The sequence below is a fragment of the Buteo buteo genome, chromosome 19 (genome assembly GCF_964188355.1).
Source record: "Buteo buteo chromosome 19, bButBut1.hap1.1, whole genome shotgun sequence".
NCBI classification, from domain to species: Eukaryota; Metazoa; Chordata; class Aves; order Accipitriformes; family Accipitridae; genus Buteo; species Buteo buteo.
In genome coordinates, this window is record NC_134189.1 from 21,876,024 (window position 1) to 21,900,212 (window position 24,189).

The 24,189-nt window shown below is 42.9% G+C and overlaps 1 protein-coding gene and 1 long non-coding RNA gene across 6 annotated transcripts in view; one reads left to right on the forward strand and one right to left on the reverse strand.

Moving 5' to 3' along the window:
* The window catches only part of LOC142042093 (uncharacterized), a 25,726-nt gene continuing 1,537 nt past the window's right edge, over positions 1–24,189 (reverse strand). Inside the window, exons 2-3 of the long non-coding RNA XR_012653616.1 lie at positions 12,971–13,028; positions 1–211 (exon numbers count right to left, since the gene is read on the reverse strand). This is a non-coding gene — a long non-coding RNA (uncharacterized LOC142042093). The remainder of the gene's footprint in view (positions 212–12,970; positions 13,029–24,189) is intronic.
* Positions 13,607–23,393, forward strand: LOC142042091 (C-type lectin domain family 12 member B-like). Of its 5 annotated transcripts, XM_075051606.1 has the most exons (8): positions 13,607–13,715; positions 13,797–13,889; positions 17,218–17,316; positions 18,025–18,168; positions 19,283–19,437; positions 20,641–20,756; positions 21,579–21,773; positions 21,872–23,393. In XM_075051606.1, exons 2-7 carry the CDS (start codon positions 13,799–13,801, stop codon positions 21,742–21,744), a joined length of 771 nt encoding a protein of 256 aa, XP_074907707.1. In that variant the 5' UTR covers positions 13,607–13,715; positions 13,797–13,798; the 3' UTR covers positions 21,745–21,773; positions 21,872–23,393. The 5 variants fall into 5 exon arrangements, with proteins under 5 accessions (XP_074907707.1, XP_074907709.1, XP_074907710.1 ...); XM_075051608.1 differs by lacking the exon at positions 17,218–17,316 and having other exon boundaries at positions 13,624–13,715; XM_075051609.1 differs by lacking the exon at positions 17,218–17,316 and having other exon boundaries at positions 13,631–13,694.

A 24,189-nucleotide genomic window follows, 5' to 3' on the forward strand; every position in this document is an offset into this window, starting at 1 on the left:
GCTCCTGGGGAGAGGGCCGCCTTCCTCGTTTCGGGGGATCCCGGAGCCGCAGGCTGCCCAGATGGGGGTCCCGTTGGGTCCTGCCTGTCAAGGCCTATCACCCCAGAAGGATCATTAGCAGAGACGTATTAAGCCATGACAAAACCTGAGGTTTGAAAGTTTCAGTGCCAGCAACCGTTCTCCCCTCCGCCATTCCAGTCTTGCCCCGTAGCTGGAAAAGAAACCGACAACAATATTTGTGCCAGGTGTGTGAGGGAAAAATGCAGGGACTCCCCATGCAAATTAAGTTTCATCAGGTCATTGACACTGTGTCTGAGAATTTGCACTTACGTGATACAAATTTTCAAAGATCCGTGATGAAGGATGTTTAAAACCAAACCTTTGAGTAAAGGGAGAAATACCATCTCTTCCCAGAAGGTATCAGCCTCGGTTTTGTTCTTATTTCCTTTGATTTTCCTGCAAGCGTCCTCATTTTTATCTTTATATGTAGACCTTCATGTGACAAGGTTATTAGGTACATGGCTTAAACTCCTCTGGAGTCTTAGTTGGGCAGCAAGTAAGAAGCTACAGTAATTTTTTATTACTATTATTACTCTTAGAGTTATTCTCATGTGAAAGACTCTTTGAAAGTGTGAAATATTTTCAGTCCTTGTAACATTTCAAGGTATAATGGTTTGTTTAGGAAAAGATCAGCTTTTCCAATGGATTAAGCTGTGATATTATTTCATTCCTTTGTCTTATGATCATTCTTTCCAGCAGAACTTTTTTGCATAACTGAGAAAAGGAAATCAAATCCTCACAACAGAATTAACCCTGCTCAAATTTTCCAGTTTTCTGGGTGCGCAGCTTGTGCTCTTCCTAGTGTTTTCCATTGTATACAGGCTTACACTTGCCAGAAATGTCACCATTATGGTAATAATAAGGATTGACTGTACTCTCCCATTTATTTCTTTCCCTCTGTTCCTTCACTTTCCTAGATCTGTTATTAATTAGTCATTGTCCATAGTGCGTTGGCAAATTTCTTAAAAGAAATCAAGAAAATTTCATTTATTCTTGTCTTATGCAGATTTTTTTTTCTTTAGTTCTTCATGCTCAGTTTGTTTCCTCCTAGTAGCAATGGTTTATGACTGCTGCTTTGCAATAGGTAAGCCTTCAAATCCATTCTCATGAACCCCAAAGCCCGTACTTATCTGGTGGGCTTTTCAGCACTAATTGAGGTTGTGCTGTCTCTAAGAGAGACATTTTCCATATTTAACTTAAGTTTCTGTGGCCAAAAGATTAACCTCTTCTTTTGTGATATGGCACTTGTGATTATATGGCTTGCATAACAGCAATGGAACTGAATTTTCCATGTTCAGTCTTAGCATGTTGGTTATATTTGGCTCATTCCTATTGATGCTGCTTTCTTATGGCTTCATTGTAAAGAAAATTCCCTCTACTGAAGAGAAGCAAAAAGCTTTTCCTAAGTGCTTTTTCATCTTCTTGTGGTTGCTGTGCACTTCAGGTGTGTCTCCATGATATATTTCAGGCCCAAATCCAGATCCATCCTGGATGAAGACACTTTTCTTTCTGTGAATTATACTGTAATGACTCCCTTGTTAAACCCTGTAGATTATAACCTGAACAAACAAGAACATGCGGCTGACCCTTAGGAAGACTCTTGGCAGAAAATAGTTTACTGAGAGCACTTTCAGGGCTCAGTTAGAAAGCTAATTTAACCCCTTGAGAACTCCTGACTCAATCCAGCAGCTAACAGCATCATGGAAAGAAAAGGCTGTGATATCAACTGCATCGTGGGAGAATCTTGCCTAGTCAGTGTGTTCTGCAAATTAAGTTCTCCTCAGGAATCATTCTCATCCAGGAAAACCTTCAGTGAACAGAGACTGGTAGAAATATGCCTTCAGAAATACATACAGGACAGCAGCATTTGCTCTTTCCTAGGGAACTGCTTGAACACACTCTTAGGTTACTTTCCAGCGGGCCATTTTTCTCCCACCTAGAATGTAGTCTTGCTAGGACATCCACCTCCTTATGGTTGTTTTTAGGAAGTGATTAGGAGGATGCCTGTACTATCAGGCCTGCAACAGGCATCAGTATGGTGATAGCACTATGATCGTCTGTCTCAGATATTCCCCTGCTAACCACTGAAAGCATCCTGCTCTCTCCAAACCTTCCTGACTGCAGAAGTTGTTTTGACATGTGTTCTATAGTCAGAACAACATTTGCTTTATGGTCCTGATTAAGTTGTGGTAATCCAGGGAAGGGATACCCAGCAGGTACTCTGGGACAGCCCAGATCATGACTTGCATACTTTATTATCCCATTCCTTGTCCCTCCACTGCAATCTCCTCCCATATAAACAACCTGCCCCCTTTTTTCTCACTTATCCCAGTTTTACTACACCTGCTACCTAATTTGAGATTTATGATACTGTTATCTAGGCAATTTTGGCCCTAAATGGTATTACTCATAACTATGGTTGGCCTTGCAAAATTCTTGCTACCAATACCTCCCTCCAATTATCTGTGAAGTGCAATGATTTCTCACATAAACTTGTCCTTTAACCACCTGAGAAATCCAGCCATTGTTCATGGTGCTGTCTGTAACTTTTGTCAACCTCTCACGCTGTTACTTGCCACATTGGGCAATTTCTCATGCCATGCCCAGTAGTTTCCTATGCCTTCGTTGGTTAGTTAAACCTCAGGGCAAGGCCCAGTCAGAAGTCTACATGTGCCTGCAGCCCTAGCAGTTGCCATCAGGGTATTTCAAACACAAACACAGCCCCAAAGAACCACTCTTTGAGGCAACACAGCTCCAGGGCTGAGAGTTCACCACATCTGCAACCTGAGGAGGCAGCAGAGGGAAGGGTTTCTTAGCCTCCTCCCAAACCAATGTGACAGAATTCTTCCTGATTTCTTCCTGAAAACTGGATTTCTCTGTTTCTCCATTGCACAAATTCTGCTGGTTTTGGTGTTCTCCTTCATATAATTGTCTGCTCTTACCAGCAATATCTGTATAGTGGTGATAATAAGGGTTGATTGTTCTCTCCATTTCTCCATGTACTTCCCCTCTACTCTCTCCTTCTCAGAGACATAGTATACCTTTGTCATTGTCCCCAGCATACTAGTAAATTTGGTAAGAAAGCAAAAGGTCCTTTCCTTCATGGGACATGCTATCCAGATGTGGGTTTTTCCTTGGCTTTTGATGCATCAGTTGCATGCTCGCTCATAGCATCAATGGGATATGATCATTATGCTTCAGTCTGTAGGCCCTTGCAATTACCATGTCAACATAAGCCACAGGTTCTGCCTTCTGCTGGCAACTTTTCAGGATGGACTGGATTTCTGTTCTCAGTAAACATGCATGTTCTTAGAGACATGCATTATTTATCTTTCTGCAAGTAGAATAAAACCAACCACTTCCTCTATGATCTGGCACCACTTCTTAAGCTTGTGTGTGCCAGGAACTGTCTAGTTGAAATGGTCATTTTTATCATTTGTGTTTTGGCTGCATTTTGCTCCTGCTGCTTGATTCTGCTCTCTTCTAATTCTCAACACCATCCAGAATATCTCTTCCACTGGGAGAAGGTGGAAAGGCTTCTCCATTTGTGCATCTCACTTTACTGTGGTTATTAAGTACTTTGGATGTGCCTCCATCATCTACTTGCAGCCCAAATCCAGGGTACATCCTGAATGAGGATGTTCCAGTTTCTATTGCCTGTACAGTGGTAATTACCCTACTGAAACCATTGGTGTACAGCCTGTGGAACAAGGATGTGGAAGTAGCTCTCAAAAAAAGCCTTCTTATGAAACCCAAATCATTGGAGTGCATGACATTTATCAGGGAGTAAAGTCGAAAAATCTGTACAGATGGAAAACCTGTATTTCGGCTAGCTGAGAGGTGTGATAAAGTCTTTTTCCCAAACAAAAGGCTTGAGACAAACAAAGGAAGAAGCTGCATGGGCAACACAGACTCACAGTGGTCTTCACAGTGTGGGTCAGAAGTAGCAGCAGGCAGCTTCCCCTCTGCAGAGTGTCTGGGGAGGGAGGGGAAGCATCGGCTCCTGCTTCCACACAGCCCGAGACACAGCAAACCGGTAAAGCAGAGCTGTTCAGGCATGTTTAGAGGCTAATCCGTGTCTCACAGATAGGCAGCCTGCATGACTGACACAAGGTGCAGCCAGGTCAGCATTGTACTACTGCTGTGTCCCCTAAGTTGGAACATAAGGCAGAGCCTCCTAGAAATGGTTAGGTTGTGTGATTAAAGGCTCATCACAAACACAAAGGGACAAGGGCAGGTGGGGACACTCCAGGAACCAGAGCAGAGACACTGGAGCACCCTGACCCGGCTTCCCCCAGGGCTGCTTCTTATTAATCTCTGTTCCTGACTGTTTTTCTGGGTGAGGGGCTCTCTGCTCTGTGTGCACGTGTGTGTATGGAGGTCTGAGTGCCAGCCACTGGTCAGGAGCGAATGGGTTAAAAGGGGCCACGAGTCCGAGGTGCCAGCAACCAGGGAGAGTAGAGAGCGTGCCTATTGTGTGGGTGTGTGCACGCCAGTGTGTAGTCACTAACAAATATTGAGCTGGACTAGCCATCGAGTAGGCTAAGAGATTTGGCAGCCAGTTATTGGTGCAGCTGTAAGTCTGGACTGGATATTGGAGAGGCCAGAGGGTCTGAAAGGCAGATACTGGAGGAACCAAGAGGTCCAAGGAGCTACTGGAGAGGTTGGTCAGCTAATGGGAAGGCCAGTAGGTCTGGACCAGCTAACGGAGAGACCTGTTGTTTGTGTGTGTGTGAAACCTGCAGACCAGCCGATCCAGGAGCCAGTTACTGAATAGATTAAGCATCTAAGGCTGTTTACTGGAGGGATCCATAGGGTGTCTGTGCATGCATGCGTGTAGGTCTGAGTACCAGCAACTGGAGTGGAACTGCAGCTCATGGGGTCTTGTCTGTCTGGGCAACAGAAACTGGGGAGACCACGTGATCCCAGGGCCAGCTACTGATTAGACTGGCTGTCTGAGATCAGCTACTGAAGGGATCCATATTTTCTTATATAAATAAATATACACGAAAATATGAAACTATTATAAATATTTTACACACACACACATATATGTATTTCCACTAACAGGCTTTCATCCTGATCGGCTGGAAAGGGGAATAGGATGAGGCCACAGGTGCTGCTGATGTTTATGTGAGTGCTGTTTTCTGTTTGTGGTAATCTGTGGCCATCTGTGCATACAGGTATGTACGTATCATGCGTGCATGTGTTCCTATTGATCATGCATGCTCAGCTTCCCTACTGCCTGGACCTGGGGACATGGACCTGCAGCAGCCTAGCCTCTACTGGGCTGCCAGATTCAGCAACCCCAGTGTTGAAAACACACTTGATTCTGACCCGCTGCCTCTGCTGGGCCAAATTGTCAGGGAGCAGCAAGGGCCAGCTGCTCTGCAAGGGACAGGGTGCTGGGAGCTGAGAGAAGTAAAAAGGCTGGCAGAGGCGATGGCCGTGCCAGTGAGGGCTCAGTCCTGCAGTACCCAAGCAAGATGAGCAGGGCAGGTCCAGAGGCAGTAACCAGGTTCAGACACTGTCCGGTGATCGTCAGACAAGTCCACAGTGATGAGGTAGGTCTGAGGTCTGGCCAGGAAGGCAGTTTGTGGGTCAGTGTCCTAGCTTGGATCAATGGGGCTCATGGCCAGGCTGAGACAGTGTAAAAGGCTGCCATGTCAATGAGAAGCCATATCTCCATTTATCCACCTGAAAGCGATGTGCTTGGCCAGCCAGGCACCCTCACCAAACTGCAGAGTAGCAAAGTGTGAGTTTTCTACCAAGAGTGGTGCCCCCCTTCTCCTTTCTGTGTTCCTCAGGTCCCCCAGCGCTGCTTCTTGCTACTTCTGGTTTGCTCAAGGAGAGCACAAGGTCTCAAAAGTTTCTTGAGACCGTGCTTTGAGCTGACGCTTTCCAAGATGCTCCCACTTGCATTCCCCTTATTGTAATACCCATTTGGTAATAGCTGCCAGGGCCTGCCTGCCTCAACCTAACATTAGAAAAACTAACTTTCTTTCAAATATGGTCTCATAGTCCCCATTGGGATGGTGCAAGAGGAACCTCCAGGACAGTTTGCTCTTCCAGAAACTTTCACCCTCACAGCCTGCACCCATCCTTTGGGAAGGCAGCTCCCTTCTTCCCTTCTCAGCAGCTTTCAGACCAAGTACAAACCTGAGCTGGAGGCAGGCGCTGCCAGTTGCCCTCCAGGCAGGTTGCCGGGTCTCCTCAGCAAGGGCTGCGCTACAGCCGCCCTGTGCAGAGCTTTATCCCCATGTCCATCTGCATGCCCTTGTCCAGCCAGGAGACTCTAGCCCAACACGCAGCAGAAGAGGCCCCATGTCCTGGCCACAGCAATAAGATGTCATTGACTCCTTATAGCACTCTCTAGTCAAGGTCCAAGGATGGCTGACAAGCTTGACTGACCCAAGAGCAGGGCATCCGTCTTTGGTTTGGTGGGATGTTTCCTGCCCACATGTCCCATCCTGCCTTCCCTCCTCCTGCCTGTCCCCCAAGGTCCAGGACAGCTGTTTGCTATGGGGTGCAGCTGGACTGCAACTTGGGGGACCCCAAAGAGGACCTTCCAGCTGGCAGAACAGGCTGCAGGAGTCCAAGAGCAAAAGAGGTTTGTTTCAGCTCTGGGGCTCAAGTGTTCAAATACCAAAACACAGCCGGGGACCCTGAGCAATCCCTCTGCAGACTCTTCCCCGTGGGGGCAGTGCTGGGTGTCACAGTTTAAACAAAACTCTTGACGGACAGGGTGCTCTCTCCCACTGGGCGAGAGACAATTGCTGTCTCCTGACTTCCCTCTTCATACTTTGTTGCCTAAAACCTGTGGGGCACGTCCCAGGCACAGCACGGCATTGCAAAGGCTTTTATTGTACCCTTAGACCATAGCACTGGATTTGGCAAGAGCCTTGCACAGGGGACAGCCCTTGCCTTGCCAGTGTGGGGCAAGAGCTTCTGCTTTCTTTGCACTTGAAGGTGACACTCCTATGTGCAATCCTTCTTATGGCCAATTGTTTAATATGCCTTTTCTGAGAGGTGAGGCAACTAACCTCTTCCTGTGGTGTGTCTCTGCCTTGCAGATGGTGATGCCTGCCATGAGTTTAAGTTCAGAGTATCTTTTGACAGTCTGGAGAATACACAATGGAGAAATCTGCTTCTCTGAAATGTCCTTATCCATGTCTACAGTCTCATATGTCAAGTACTGGAGCACAGGAACCAGACACGCAGGGGCTCCAGCCCCAATATATGCTGCCTGTTTCCCTTTGCACAGCTGCTTGTCTTTGTGGCTCACAGAGGAGGCCAGGCCAGCCCTGGAGAAGCAGGTCATTTTGGTCCTCACTTCTTTCTCTTCCAAACAGCCTGCAAAAGGCAGTTTCATGTCCTGTCTCCTTCTCAGGCATTTTGCACGATAATACTCTGTAATCATACTTTCTTTAGCTTGTATTGATGTTTCTTTGTGGTTTTCTGTCTTTCCTGACTTTCTTTTCTGGCCTGACTGATTTGCTTAAACATTTTTCATTTTAGAGGGTAGCTCAGTTCTCTCTACCTGGCATTCATACGCATATGAATTGCTTTCTTTGCTTACTTTCTGTCCTAGCCTTGTAAAATAGGTGTAAGCAACTCTTGGGCACTAGAGACTTCTTTTGTGATTGAGTCTGTCTTTAAATAAGGGAATATATGTCCCTTTTGACTGGGTAGATAGGAACCAATGGGAAGCTGTAGCCTTCATTACTCAAGCAGAGGAGGCAGCTCATCCTTTTACTGCATCATTGGCATTGACACACCCCCTGCAGTGTACTTCTTTGATTCAAAATGTTCAGGGAAGTAAAAATCTCTTATAGGTTTACTAGGAATGTTACTGGTAACACACACTATTCTTGCATAATACAATTTTTAATTTAAAGAATAGTGAAGGATACAGCAAGAGACACAAATGTAAGTGGCCTTTTGTGGAAGTCTGTATGAATGGATCCCATAGGTACTAGTTGTTGATGGAGAAAAAGCTACCAGAAAGCAGCAAAACAAGAAGGACAGTATGTGCTGAGAGGTACTATGGAAAAATCTCCCAAGGACTGATAAACTATGGAGTCCAGGAGTTCTGCTGGAGCTGCAGGACCTGGTCAGCCCAGAATGCCAACAACCTGCCAAATCTGTACCACCAGCACACACCAGCACCCACAACACGCAGAGTAACCCAGACCGCTGCTGAGCAGTGGCTGCTGTTTCCAACAAAGGCTACAGGGCCGTGCATACATCTGGTGAAACTCAGGGCCCCCTGAGGGACTTTTGGAACACCTGCCTAGAAGCCACCAGTGTGTCAATACACCCTTTTGCTGCTGAGTGTCCCGCTGCCCTTGGCCTCACCGCTGCCGCTCCCATCGGGTAGCTATGGATGAGAGTGTGAACTGCACGAGGGGAGCAAGAGAATGTGTTTTGTGAATAGCCATCTGCTTTTAGTAATAACAGCTTGGCTCTACCACTAATAACTGTTAATTAATAAAAGGAGTTCTAAATAATGTTGGCTGTGATCTTTGTCTCCCCCAAATCTTTTTTCTTTTATGAGGGAAAACAGAATTTACAACAGAAGAACTCATTTCCTGAAGAAGAGCTGTTAGTGGCTACAGGAACTCATTGTTCCTCTGAGGAGTATAACATCCTGAACAAATTTATTGACTGAAAAGACTCAATGCTCAGACAACCAGAAATTTATCCTATCCTGCTGCTCTGAAACATGCGTCAAATACCACTTCTGTAGTGATTTTGTTCTTTGAACTGAATAACATAGAAGAGGTTTCTAACACAATATGACACATTATAAATACTTGTACACTAAGAGGTGTGGTAACTTGTTTGGAGAAACAAGAAGTATTGAGACGTCAAAAGGAAGTACAATTCCAGACTAAGAAGAAGCAAAAGAAAGAAGAAAGAAAAAAGGGGAAAGAGAAGGGAAAAGAAACAACAAAAAAAAACCCCAAACCAGACCAGCATTATCTAATAGAGAAGATGTACAAGAGAAAATATCAACTGAACTAGTTAATCAACAGGCTGATCATCAGAGCTGGAAGCCCTCAAACTTTCCAACCATTAAGACCCAGTCTTTGATTGTCACTGTTGGTTTCTCAGACTTGGGCATCATTAGAGCTGTGGCTTCAAGCTTTTAGAACCTTGGCAAGTCATAATGCAATTTGATAATTTGCAACAGGGTTACTTTAAATTGCACCAGGTTCTGATGCTAGCTGAACTGTCCACTTGAACTGAAGAGCAGCGGGAAGCATGTTCTTGCTATTCAGCAGCGTTCAGAAACACAGGGCCCGCCTTAGCAGAAAGGATTCAAACTCTCTCTTGCTACCATTGGTTCTTTTCCGTGTGATAGGATAAACCAGAAATAATGGTGGCTCTATTTACTCTAATAAACTGCTCATGGGAGTGGGAACCAGAAGAGCTGAGGGCATCCTCTCCTGCTCCGCCAGCTGCAGTCACTGCCTTTGTAGACGTCAGATCACACAGATCTAAACGACTCATTTCCCACTGATGTTTAGCCCCTCTTTATCTGTAAGAGGCCAACCATTTCCCCTTTTAGATGGCATTCTATCAAACTAAAGGAGACAAGGTTTTCAGTCATTCTCCTGTAAGAGAGGCCTCACATTCCTGTCATCAGCACAGCCTTTTTCTGCACTCCAGTTTTGGTTTGTGTTTTCTGACCAGAGATGCTTTAACCATAAGGGTATTCCAGATGCAGCAGAGCCTGAGCATCAGCTTGTCTCTTTTTCTGTTAGGAACACATTTCCCAAAGTTTATCATGCTCACAGGATGCAAATGGTCCATTTACATCCTGTGACCAGCTCTCACAGTCATTTCCAGCAGATGAACTTACTGTTCCAAGCAGTCCTTTTAGCTATTAGTCTTCTAAGCTCATGGCCTTCTGTTCTGTGCTATTGAATTTTTCTGTTCTGTTGAGTTTTAGAAGTACTTATGTACAGTCAGCTAGTTGATCTTATTCACTCTAGCTTGCTGGCCTGAGAATATTCCAGCAGGTCTAATACATTTATTTCACTTCCTTAGCTCTTCTGAAGGCACATGCTGCCTCAATTGTGGTATATTACATGCCTGGATGAGATTTAGGGATGCGGCTAATTCTGCTATAGGTTTGTCAGGTTTGAGGATTCTTTTGGTTCCCTTGTTTGCTTGTTTTTACTTTTGTAATAGTGAGTTTGTGGTTTGTTTGGGTTTTTTGTTGTTTTGGGTTTTTTTGTTTTTTTTTAAAAGCATCTTATAATTGAAAGGATCCTTCCTATAACATCTGACTTTGCAGGGGGTTTTAGGAGTACAATAGCAATTTATGAACCTTATATATGACTATCAACCTGTATTTCGGGAAAGGCCTTTTTTTCCAAAACGGAAGATGAAAGTGTATGAGCAGCTTACATGGAAGGTTGAATTATAACGGATACTCTCATCTGAAAGCTATTACAGGATTTCACTTATCTTGTCTAAGAAATTTTTGTTCTAATTTACAGCTTTAAAATATTCATAAACTAGGTTATAATCCTTTACTCTTGGGCAGACATTCTTCAGCACTCTCCTATAATAAACTTACTTATCTTTAATGCGCAAGGGTAAACAATCCAAAATCACTTAGTCTCCTGAAGTATGACAGAAACTATGTCTGACTGGTTTTACAAATAGCCCTTCTCTTCACCTATTCCAAACAGATCATATCCTTCTTAAAGTTTGGTGATCAGAACAATGCTGCAGAGTATTCTGGATGTGGTGTCACTACTGCTTTATGTACCAGCACTTAAATTTCACTATCTTTGCTCTAGATACTTCCTCTGATGTAACTGGCGTGAGATCCTCACAGCCACAATATGTTCCCAGTTCCTACTCACACTCACAGAAAATATTATTATACTCTCGTTCTTTTCTTTTCAAGCCCTTTCTGAGTCAGAAATTTCTGGCTACCCATTCCCATATATGTGGCCTTGCCATTTGCATTATTGAATTTCACCCTGGTTTCATTTTTCTGTTCCGTAAGAATTTCAGGAGAATGAACTGTAGCTGTATTTGCTTACAACAAATTAGAAACACTCTGTGTTTTAGATTCAGTCAAGAAATCTTTCTCCTGTTTACCCTCAGCACTGTCAACTAGCAAACAATGTTTCTAGCCTTCCAGATCTTCACAACACATTTTGAGATGCAGCACAACTAATTATCAATCAACTAAATAAATGGCAAGGGCTTCTTCCTCTAAGTCCAGAAGTTTGTTGGAGTCAGCTGCCTAGATCAAACAAACATTGAAATTCTCATATTTATGCCATTTTTTATACTTCAAACAGCCAGAAGTTTCCTCACTCTGTATACAGGTCAGTTAAGAAATGGAGAAGCGACAGCATTTCTCAGCCGACAAGTACTCATACTACAATAGCATGACTATATAGGTTTTCTGTTAGAGCCTTATTTTACTTTCTTCATTTTAGTCCTTACCTATGGTTTCTCTTAAATGGTTGTAATTTCTGATTGCCTGGAGCAATAGTCAAATTATAATATGCAATAAATAAATACAAAGGATATAGTTGTATAGATGCTTATTTTTCTTAATGGCTACATGAACACATTGTAGCATTCAGAGGTGCTGGGTGCTGGCTTGCCTCCTTTAAGTCAATGAAGATGCCCTGAAAGTGCGGATCCTTTAACTTGTTTAACTTGGTGCCTAAGAGAATACAACTTTCAAAACCCCAGAATTATTTTGGCACACAAAGCTGATGGATCATTTTAGGCATTTACAAAGAAACATGTTTTACCAATGACACTTCCCTAAATAAGCACACTTGTGGGGAAGAAAAAAAAACCAAACGAAAACAAAACAAAACAACCCCCAAAACAAACAAAAAAAAACAAGCAAAAAAAATCCCCAAACAACCAGGTCAGGTTGATTTTTAGGAGAGTTTGGGTTCTGGAAACCTTGGCTGTATTTCTGACATTTTGTATTAATGTATTTTGTGTGTGTGTGTTCATCTACGTAGCTGATCCAGTATTTTAATGATGTAAATTTCTTTTTTTAATTTAGACCAGTCATTTGGATCTTAGCATTGATATAAAGAATAAAGTTTGCTTAATATTCTCAGCAAAATGAAAAATTAAAGCCTAAATCTCAGTTATGCAGGTCCAGAAGTACAAAGGAGGATTAGTTTATACGCCTGCTCATTTTTAGAACGCTTTACACTCCTAACATGGGGTAGAATAGTGTACATAAGCCTCATGCTAATCACTCAGGTGGTAATGTGCATGCATAATCTATTTCTGTACCATTCATCATTTTTGCTAAATTGCAAAAACTGTACCAGAAACTCCAGACATCCTGCTTTCATCATGCACATTTAAGGTTTCACAACTGTGGAAGTGTTAAAAACCATCATTAAGAGGGCGTAAAACTTCTCAGATAATCTATTCTCCTCCTTCTGTTTTCATTAAGGAGTGTGTCTGTTTGCCTTTCTACTCATCGTAGAATCACTGATATTTTGGTGTTAACTGAGTATTTTGCTCTCGCTCTACAAGATCCTGTCTCCTGGTGTCACGCCATTAACAAAATTTGTTACGTTACAAATTTTGGCCTAGACAATTCTTTGGGTAATAGCAATAGTCCAGCAAAGCACTGCCCTACCAGGATAACACAGAACTGCTGTTCTCCAGAGAAATGCAGTGATCGATAGGTTCACAGGAGGCACACAGCCATAGAGCAGGTGGCCAACTTCTACTGAGATGAAACAAACATGTACCTCCTCCTTGGCTAACCGGGTGTCCCTGTCATTTCTTTTCCTCTGGAGGATTGTTTGTTCACCTCAGAGAAAAGTAGTTTCTACAGCTGTGTCCATCTCTGTGAGGGAGAAATATGGAAAGTATTTTCTTGAATACTCACTTTACTGTGCATTCTCAAAATCAGCGTGTTATTGTATGCTTTTCCTCATGCCATAGATCTGGAGAAGAAATGAAGAATACAGAAAATTATTTCAGAAATGGAAGTAAAACATTAATGCCAGAAAGCTGACTGGAAGAAAATACCTTCTGAGATGTAGCCTTTGTTGAGAGGTCCTTCTAGTTGGGTGACTTAGAGCTCCCACGCCAGTCACTTTGGGAAGGTGGCATGGAAGGCAAGAGCCAACACCCTGACGTGTCCTAGCGGAGGTGCCAACCTCAAGCGCAAGTGCTTACTTCTTTTGGATGAGAGCACAGTTTGCCACCTTTAAGATGCAAGTCCACCTTCTGGTTTGCTTTTAGCACATTCGGGCAGGAAGCAGAAACTAAGTATGATCACACATCTTCTGCTGAACACAGCTGTCCAAACTAAAAGATGGCCTCAAAGCTGTAAAACATTGTATTCAGTTCTGTGTTTCAAGCCTGAACTTGATGTAATGAGGAATTAAATGCTGTCTATCCAAAAGAAGAAGAGTTCTACAAAAGCGGCTGCGTTTTCAGTAATGGCAGAAGGAAACATACGTCAGTCAGGGACAGTAGAAGTGAGGTAAAGGGGAAGAAAGAGCATATAGCAATGAGTGAGAGAGGAACATTTTCTGGGCGGTACTGCGATTGAGGAAGCTCACATGTGTCTTGATGTCTCTGCTGTTTCATTTGTGTCTGCCAATGTGAGGAAACCACACAAAGGGGTAGATTTTCTTTGTAGCTTACTAGCTGCAAATGCCAGATCTTCTTCTACCTTTTTGTTCTGATGCTTTTCTTTTTACCAGCTATGACAGAAGAAGTAACATATGCTAATCTGAAATTTGAAAACAGCTATGAACTGGATAATATCACAAAACCTGAAGATACTAAGAAAAAAGGTGTAGTATCTATGAAGCTTTTATGATTTATTCTTGCTAAAGTAGATGGGGTGGGAAATACTTTTAATTATATGCCCAAGGGACCTTTGTTTGCTTTGTTACTCTCAGAAAGGTTATACTAGTTATAAATGTATCCTGGGTTTTGTTGCTGTCATTTCTTCCTGAACTTTTTGGAGTTTGGAAAGTATACCTGAAATCGTAATCTTATTATTTCACGGAAAAGCACATTACTGAGTGTTATACTAAGCTCCACAAACAGTCCTAATTGTCTAAACCTCTACAGAGTTAACTTGAACTAATTTTTAAAGTGGATCAGTTCCATTTAATTTCTCCATGCATTTGCATTCAAGCTTAGAACTGAATTAGCTTTAACCGACTCACTTTATTTCACTTCTGAAGTTCTAGCCTGAATTAAGGCCCTGGTCTTTGAAATGGCTATATCTGTTAAAAGGCTGAATGCATTTTTAAATACTATATTTAAAATACTATTTTAAAATTAATTTTGCTTAATTTGTGTTAAATTGCGAAGATGAGCTCTAGATTTGAGTGGTGGAACTTATGGGAACAAAGAACATAGAAAGTGCTAGCTGTTCATGGGGTCAGGCTCTGGAGCAGAGATTTACAAACAAGAGGACAACTTGCTTGTGATTCAAAAGGAATTCTCTGGGGAATTCTGTATCGAACAGTAGTTTTGAACACTTAAGGTTTTTTGAACATATGTTATGCTTTTTGAACATATGTTTTTTGAACATTGTTATGTTAAGTTATGGTTTTGAGCATTGCCAAAATATAGTTCAGTCGCTAAAAAAAAAGAAAAAGTAAATATCTGAACCCTTCGTGTTAAGCTCCGGGCTTCTTTTCCTTTAACGTCCAGTGATACCGGTATCCTCATACGACTCCAGATGTCCTGCTTCTGTGTCCCAGGGTAGACAACGCATATTTTGTGATGAGAAAGCCCCATTCTGAGAGCGCACAGCACAGTCTGTGCATTATTTCACAAACATCAAATTGAAATAACCACAATGAATAAATGTATCCATTTGAGGACAACGCGAGTAACACACAGGAAGGAGGACCCAGCCCAAAGTCTCTTCAGCTGTGCTAGGTGTAGCGGAAGCACCATGAGATCACAAAGTACAGTACAGGGAACTGTTACCTAAAGAAACACTTGAGGCAACAGTTTAATTAAAACAGCCAAAGCTAAAACTACTGCTTGGTCTTGATTCATATTGCTGCCCAGAAAATATTTTGTATTTGTTTATGAAATCTCACTTTCAAACTACAAAATCTTTGTCTCTTCTCATCTAAAAGCTCCAGGAAGCGTGGACTATAATGCTTTCAGTCTTCTGCTTGGGGCTGTGACTTTGTAGGGGGAGGAACAATTTATTTTTGCCCTTCAGCTCCAATTCATATGAGTCTATTTAGCACTTAGGGACATATGACTGCCTTAGGGAGTCATGTCTATTACTGAAGTTCTCCAGGCACCTAATATTCAGCTTCAGAGCATGTACAGAAGCACTTTGGCCTTAAAAATATCCGTATGTTCCAGCAGTCAATGCGTCTTTAAGTCTTGTTAGGATCTAAAAGCTGTGTGATTCTCCTGTGCAGGCTTTATCTCTGACTGTATCTATCGTACGCCTGTGAGATCAGACTTTGGAAAATAACACAGAAGGGAGACGTTCTTTCTCTTCGTGAAGGGACTAGGTATTTCTTTTTTATGCAATACCAAGCAGTTAGAGCACTTCCTTAGACTGAGGTTGCCTTCTGTGATGAAATGCAGGTGCAGGGAGAGTGGCAGATGTAATATATATTTAGCAAGGCTTTTGTCAGTGTCTCCTACAGTATTGTCACTTTAAAGCTGAGGAAGTTACGGGCTGGGTGGTAAACTGTTAGGTGGATTGAAAACTGGCTGGACTACCAGGCTCAAAGGAGAGTAACTGATGGTTCAACATCTGTTTGGTGGCAGAGTCCCTCAGGGGTCCCTCAGGGATTGATACTGAGCCCATATTGTTTAATATCTTCATCAACGACCTGAAAAAGGACAGAAAGTGTGTCTTCAGCAAATTTATAATTCCAGTGGTGGCTGATGCTACCAAGTGGTAGAGCTTCAGAACAGAGGAACCTTGAGAAACTTGAGGACTGGGCAAGCAGAAACCCCACGAAGCTCCACCAGTTGTGCACTGAGGCTGGACTCATCCCAGGCAGCAGCACAGACTGGGAGCAGGCTGGCCGTGGAGTCTGGAAAGGACCTGGAGTTTATGGTGAATGGGAGGTTGAATATAAGCCAGCAGTGATCTGTGTCCCCGTCCAAGACAACATCCATTGCCTGATCTTTCACCTGAATATTCATCAACTTGAGTTTCCATAGAGTGAGGTCTTGTACAACGTTCTGCCCAGGATTGCTTCACCACAGAAGCTGACCACAGGCTGTTTGTAGGAGAGACAGACTGAGTAGTTTCCATTCCTGTTCCTTTAGCATGACACGCTAGATTTCAGTTCCTACTCTGGCAGCAATTCACTCCCAAATTTTAAGCACCTCTTTCCCTTTTCTAGACTAGCAATTTCCTCTCCACATTCCCATTCTACTGCCTTTATTGGATTAAGTCAAACTGGCTGCAGCTCTCCACAAAGTCCATATAGCAGCAATGTTAATATCTGCCTTTCATTTAGTGTTTCTCTGACAAACTGAATGCTTTTTCTCCCTCCTTCAGCGCATCTTAACCCATTAAATCTTCCACCTCCTATAAACAGGGTCTGTTTTGGGTGACCCACATGCTTAAAATTTTCTTTGCTCAGGAAAAGATTGTTCCTTTTTTCTCCTCACTGAGTGCTCATTTCTGTGCCTAGGCTGTAAACCTTATTACAGAAAAATTCTCTATCAATTCCTAGCTAGACATCTCAAACTACCATAAAGTACCAGAGGAGTTTATTGTAGGAATCAAATTAACCAGCTTACCACATATATGTGCCACACATCACAAATTACCCTAAACATACAGTGCATATTTGTTTTCAGCTTTGAGCAATCAACTTTCTAGATTTTGCAATATCTTGCTTTCTCAGTATCTTTCTTGCCCCACTCTATGGCCTTTAAAAGGACCAAGGCTGTGCACATTCTCCACTGAGCTGTTGTGATCTCTTACTCTCTTACTTTGTTTGGGCATCTTTTGCTGTGTGCAGAGATTCTGCAGCAGGAATGTACAACCATAAAGTAAAAGCAATCATTTATTGACCAATGCACCACAAAGATGGCTGCAACTTAATGAAGCTAATGTATTCACGATTCCCTTAGTATCACACCTCCTTTTCATGACTGAATTCCTCCCAGGGCCTTCCACTTCGTCCCGCTCTTGCTGGCCAGTAGTCCTGGTTTTGCTCACGCTGTGCCTGGCATTGCTGATGGCGCTGGTGACCCTGGCAGTTTTATGTAAGTACTAATGCATTTCTGTTTGCTGGGGGACCCAAGCTACAGAATAACATCAGACTGACATCTCCTTCAGGTGCAATTTCTTGTTCAGCTGAGAACAGGCAACCAGGCAACCCAGGTATTTTCCCTTGCCGCAGCATCTTTGTCCTCTTCTCAATGTGATGAGGCTAAAAATAAGCGATGTGGAGGGGAGCTGGAAAGTGGTGGGGTAGGAGATTCACTTCTTGCTCTGGCTGCCATTATCTGGTCTCTTAAAAACTGTATCCACAACCCTGCTGTAGTGATTAACAATGGAGTGAATTCCTCTGATAATGCTGGATCCGAAGGGAAGGGAAAAGGTTTGTGTCACAGCAAACAGGTTGTGCCCTTTACCTCCCATCCACAACAATTCTGCTGTGATGCAGAGCCGAAGTTCACACTTTGGGGAAAAAAGCACAGCCTGGAAACCAATATAAGAGAAAGATACACCATGGAAATATATGATAAGAAGTGACAATTTAATTTTCTTGTTCACTCACAGCCAAATAATAAGAAATCCACTGTGCAAATGTTCTCCATCTCAGCAGCCCTTACTTGCAACTGTTCAGGGAGGAAAAACATTTATCCCAAATGGTGTATTTATCCCTAATGATCTGCTAAGACATTCCCTACCTGCATCCCACCCTTTCTGAAGGACAGCACTGGAAAATGTCTTACTGTGAATTTCAGTTTTCCAGATTCCCAAGGATTACAGAAAACAACTGAGGGACCTCAACATGACAAAGAACGAGCTGCATGCAAATTTCTCAAATATGCTGCAATCAATAGGATATCAGCTATGCTTGGAAGGGGAAAAAAACCTTAAAAATAATGGTAAATCAACAAGTTTTGATGAGGGTTTATCTTTCACCATGGCAGGGAAGGAAATGAGATGGGTCTTCTAAGTCTACTCAGGTCTGTCTCCTCAGGTGAGCCTGTGTCTTCTCAGATGTGACCACCTAGAAAGTAGGCAATGAGCATGTCTGTCTCAGGCAGTGCCACATGTGCAGTGGTACCAGGGTTTCGGGATTTAGTTTCCATAAGAAAAGGGTTCTGTGGGATGTCTTCTGGACATGCCAGTTCTCGTCACTACTAGTTCAGGGTTCTCTACAACATGCTCATCTGCATCTAATAGACAATTTTACAGTGGTGCCTGAGAATTAAACAACTTACTGCACTCTATGTGAACAGCAGTACACACACAGGACAGTGTGCTAGTACCAGCCCCAGGTAAGACAGGAATCTCCTAAAATCAGAAGTGATGTGCCGTGAAGCACAAGTAAAGCAACCCGGGAGTTCACTCCCTGTCTCCTGACTGTGTACAGTGCAGGGCTGTTTCTGAAATCAGTTTGCGAGAGATCGGTTATTTAAGTGGCATCTGACAATGAGCCAGCCGCAGAAATAGTTCTCTTCAGAAATTATACTCTGAGTAGTAGGGGCGTCGGGCAAAGGGATCCTATTGTGACTGTCAGGAAAGGGGATTTCATTTGTGTGGGTATTGTTCCACAGGCAAGCTAACTGTCTAGGTCTCCCTTTTAGTCAATGAAGAGAAATTGGTAGTGCAAGGATACAGTCTGTTTCCTCCCAAGAAAGACACCTGAAGTGACAGAAAAAGCATGCTTGAGACACACCTGCTTCTGTCCATTGACTAAAATGGGACACCAGATGGGTTGACTCATATCACCTTTGTAGACTCCTAAAATTGGGCCAAATATATTCCATTTGCAATGCCTGAACCTCCTCCCAGTGCTAAAGGAATGGGAGAGAGAAGGGGATGATTCGGTTTTCACCTGTGTTGTTACCTGAGACTTCTGGGACCACAGTGGGATTTTGACTGAATGAGGACTATCTCAAACATCCCTACGGATCTTGTCGTCACCAGCCAACAGTGCTGTTCAGGGAGGGACAGCCTGGGAACAGAAATGGGGTGATGATTTTCCTTTTCCAGGCCAGAACTGTGTGCTCTGCCCTGCAAACTGGAAGTGGGAAGGTGGTGATACGTGTTACTACTACCCCGAGGGAAAAAAGTCATGGGAGGAGAGTCACCAGTTTTGTTCCTCACGAAACTCTACTCTACTTCTGATAAAAGACCAAGCAAAGCTGGTATGGACTGGTTTCTCACTCTGTTTAGCATGGAGGAAGGTCATGCACTCTATCAGCTAGTCACCTCACACATAATTTTCTTAAATGGCACTGTGAGCAGGAGTTTCATAGGAGTTCTTTCCACAAAAGTCAATCTCATCTTTTCAATCAAAATTCAAACACTTGGCAGCGAGTTGCTGAAATCTGGCCTAATCTTTTGCCTAATCTTTTGGTAAAGGAATACAAACTGAGGTGGGAAGACAAAATGCCAGGTGTAGAGTGAAATAATGCTTTTGCCTCTGGATGCCAGCAGATGTACTGGAAGACTGAAGGCAGAAATGCTGTCCCAAAAGCTAGCAGTCAGGGCTGGACCTGCCTGCTCTCCAGCACTTGACAAATGCCAGTTCCTCTCTCACTGAGCCGCAGGCCATAAGGTTTCTCCCAGAAGTAAAGGGGAGCAGCATTATTCTCACCTTCCCAAACTGGTGACAGCAAAGATTGTGAGGTGCGGTCTGTTCTAGCTGACTTAATCACAGCATTGAGAGCTATGAGGAAAAGAGAAAATGGAGTAGTGCCCTGGGAGTGGCAATGATGAGTGAAGGAAAGAAGATAACAACAGAAAAACTGAATTCAAATCTTTAGAGATTTCCCTCAAGCAGCAGTGAGAAAGGCAGCATTATTCAAGTTTACATTCTTACCTGTTCTGCTCAGAGAATTTTTTAAGAACAGAATATCACTAAAGGCTTAACTTTAAGACCTCCTCTACTTGGCATGGTCCAGCTTTTGCAATAAGTTAAATGATGCTTGAGCCAAGTGTGAAGGTTCGACAAATCAAACTCAACAGCCCCCTGCAGTGGCTCCCTTTTCGCTGCTGACAAATGCTAAGGACAGAGTAAAGGAGGAGGAATGATTTATGACTAAAGGAGGGAGAACGATCCAACAATCCAGTGTTTCACCCAGAGGGTTTAAATCAGGTTGATGAGAGTGACATTGCTCTTCAGAGCTAGAAGTGTATCTTCTTTCTGATTAAAAACAGTTCTACTGTCATTTCGCCTTTGATACTAGGCTTTTCCTTTAAATGCAGAACTTGTCCTGACAGGTTAACAATTTGTGGTATTTATGTTCTTTAAGCAATTTCCATCAATGCTTTCATCTTCTGAGCCTAAATATTTATTTTTATTGTCTTCCTGAATATCTGTTTTGAATTGTCCTTACTCTGCATAGAACTTGGTAGGAACATTTCCTAGAGGAACATACTGGTTTGGATTAATATTTAGACGTCAACAGAGAACCTGGTATTGGACAGACAACACACCCCTTACAGAAGAACAGAAGTCTTGGTAAGTGGGCAGTTTTGCTGCAGTACATAAGGTTGGTCCTCACACACACACAACTCCCCGTTTCTCTGACACAAAGGGCACACTGAACAGCCAACTGTTAGGCAGCTTTCACTGTATTTTGGGATTCACTTTTCCATTTCAGATTTTTCTTGGCCTCACCCAGAACTGCTTGGAGGGTGATGTAGGCAATATTAGAGGGCAAAAAAAGTACCTGGAAAGTTTATTTCCACAATTTAGTTTCAGATTGACCGTAAATGTCATGTTTCTTTTGTATTTGACATCTTGTTTCAGTGAGGACACAAGGAAAACACTCTGATGGAAAAGTGTTTCATTTCACACTTTTGATTTTATACTTTTTTATTTTTACATAAGACACTATTTATTGTCTCGAAAGCAAAATTTCACTTTGATTTAACATGTTATTTCAGAAATACAATATATTTTTCTTCTTGCTTTCAAACCTGCTTTGCCAATTTTCCTTTTCATTATTGGACAGTCTCCTCTTAACATTTCTGTTGAAACAGCCACTGACACCCTCCAACTGGTAGCCAGGAGTTAGTGTTTCTTACTGTCAGGTACAAGAAATGGTTTAGAATCCACCCTTACAGTCTGCTGGGGGTGCTTGTTGGCATGTTCAGGACAGGGCCAGCCTCCTAGGAATTGTTGCACAATGTCACTAAATGCTTTATTTCTTTCTTGGGCATATATATTCTTCGCAAAAGCCACATAAGTAATTCTTGCAAAGACTTCTTTTTTTGGAAGGGGGAAGGATGCACCATCCTAATAAGGTGAGATGTAACAATAAAGATTTTTCTTTCCTAGGACAAAGCAGATAAGGGTCACCCAACCATGTGGGTATTTTTATCATGGTACCATATATAGCGGAACATGTAGCGAAGAGAATTACTTTATCTGTGAAAAGCCCGCCATCCAATTACAGCGAGGTAACAACCATTGGCAGGAGGACTGGTTTGTCAGACCAGAATGATTATGAGAAGCTAGAAGATGTTCTGCAAGGTTGGAATCTTTTATTTTGTTTTTGAGAACTATCACATGAGAATGTAAATATGTTGGATTGGACCTAATACATTTCCCTGTTTTCATTCTTTTTTTAGACATATGTAACAATATCTTCATACTAAGGAAATGGGCATGGTGACAGGCTCCAGGAGTGACCCAAGTCTGTCATTCCAGATCCAAAACTGCCAAATGATTACTCAGTTTTAACCGACAAAAATGATGGACAAAATGGCCGAAAGTGATGGCTAGGAAAAAAAGCACAGTGACAAGCCAAGCATGTAAAGATACTGCTCCTCTCCCAGCATCCACTGATACAGTCCTAATACCGCTTGTCAGTTCATAGCTGCACAGCTGTACCGTAATGCAAGTGATGAGGATTAAACACTTCCATTCAGGAGATGCTTCTGATATCTTGTTGATCTGACTGCTTTGATACCCTAGTAGGCTGGAGTATGCAACACACAAACACAGTTATTACTTGCTCCGGAGCACAGGGGTTCATAGTCCTCGTAAGGACTTGTGAATGTGTCACAGAAAAAGATATCCTTCAGCTATGAATGTCGAGCTCTCTTCCATGCTCTATACTTCTTCCTGGTATTGTTAGTTCTCTTTTTTCTTTTTTTCCTTTTTTTTTTCTTTTTTCTTTTCCTAGTAATAATTCTGCTTTTCTTTTCTAATTTTCAAATTTTTCTATTTTTTTCATCTATTGCAAGAGTTATGCTAGGGTTCAGTCAGAGGCATGAACAGAACCTCCTTTTATGTATTTTTAGGGTATCTCCTGGAATGCCATGCTACTAACTTAATGTGCTGAGCAAGGGTCTACAAATCCAATCACAGTGAAAATACCGAGTGGTGTTAATGAACAAGATGTCTCCCTCCACATAGCCATAGAACAATGACAATCAGGTTGCAATAAAAAATCTCAGTCTCATAACAGTGTTTTGATCTGAGCAGAAAGTCCATGAATTCCTAGCTTGGTCCCCTCTGGAGGCTTGCGTATTCCTTGTGGATTGCAGCTCAGATTATTTATTGTGGATTCTTTACCACTGGTGTAGCAGCTGGGCTGCTAAAGCATCAGTCATTCCCTTCAAGGGGCTGTTCTGGTGTGTCACTGATCTCAGCACTACATGGCAGTTTCTGATCACCAACATGAACATTTCAGGTGTTATTTTCAAGTACCAATTTCACGCTCCAGAAACCTTAGTGGATTTCCTCTCTGCTTTTTACACTCACCACTGGCATCTCTCACATAACCTCTCCTAGCTGCTCCTCTCAGTTCCTCTCCTAACTGTTCCTGTCTTTGGGGGTGAAAATGCAGAGTGGTTCTGTCCTGCAGCGCAGACACAGCCCTGGTGACTTCCCGGAGTGTCTCTCAGCATTCATACTAGCTAGACTGAAATAAGAAATCTCATGGGGAAGGTATCCTGAATTGTATTCATGGTGCATCCTTTCTTGATAATGAAGAGCTTTGCTGTTACTTGCCAGAAAAATTAAAAAAGAAAGGAAGAAAAAACAGTCTGATCTTGTTTTCTCATACATTAGAGTGACCGTGAGGAAACAGGAAAGGTATTTCCAGGATGTTTTTTTCATTAATAAGGCATGCCTAAGAGCAGCAGATGGGTGAATCCTAGGTGTTTCTGCAGTTTGTTGAAGACACACATGAGGTGAGCTTGGCAGCTCCCCTCACTGACAGGCAGCCAGAAGGCTACATCGTTATCTTGCTGTGGCCTTGATCTTTTGGGTCAATTTATTGCCAGCTCAAAAGCAGCCTCTGGTGCAGCAACTGTATTTGGAACTGTAAAGGCAGGTGGGGTTAGAGCATGGTTTCACAGTGCACTGTGCTACTGAAACAGAAGGAGCTAGCTTCTTCTCAAAAAACAGTGACTGAAACACCAAAAAAACCCCACCAAAGAAAGAGAAAGTCACCCCAGAGAAGACAGGCAGAAGGCAGCCTCTTTCCATTCACTGCAGGTGTTTGGAGCGCGGCAGCAGCGGACAAACTCGTCCATCTGGCAAGGTTGGAACTGGCAAAGCCCATCCCCTGGTGGTGTCAGCACCAGGGAGGGCTTAAGGGTGTGCTGTCTGACCGTATCCCCTTTTCCTCTGAAAGGAGCTTTTCCTTACAGGGGAAGAGACGTAGAAATGTACTGTTCATGTATTGGCTGAGATGGCATTTTTGAGTCACAGTTCCGTACAACAGTGTGTTTCCCATGTCTAAACTCCACTCCTCCCTGTGCTCCCCCTCCCAGTTCATACACTCCAGAAAATGTAATTTTCAAGGTCAAGCTGGTTAATAAACACAGCTGGTTTGTCCAGCCTGCTGACAACATTTATACACAGGCTGTGTTCAAATGTAGACCCAAACTTCCTGCCTTAGTTTACCTTTCTTTTCATTTTAGTTTGAAGAAACAAG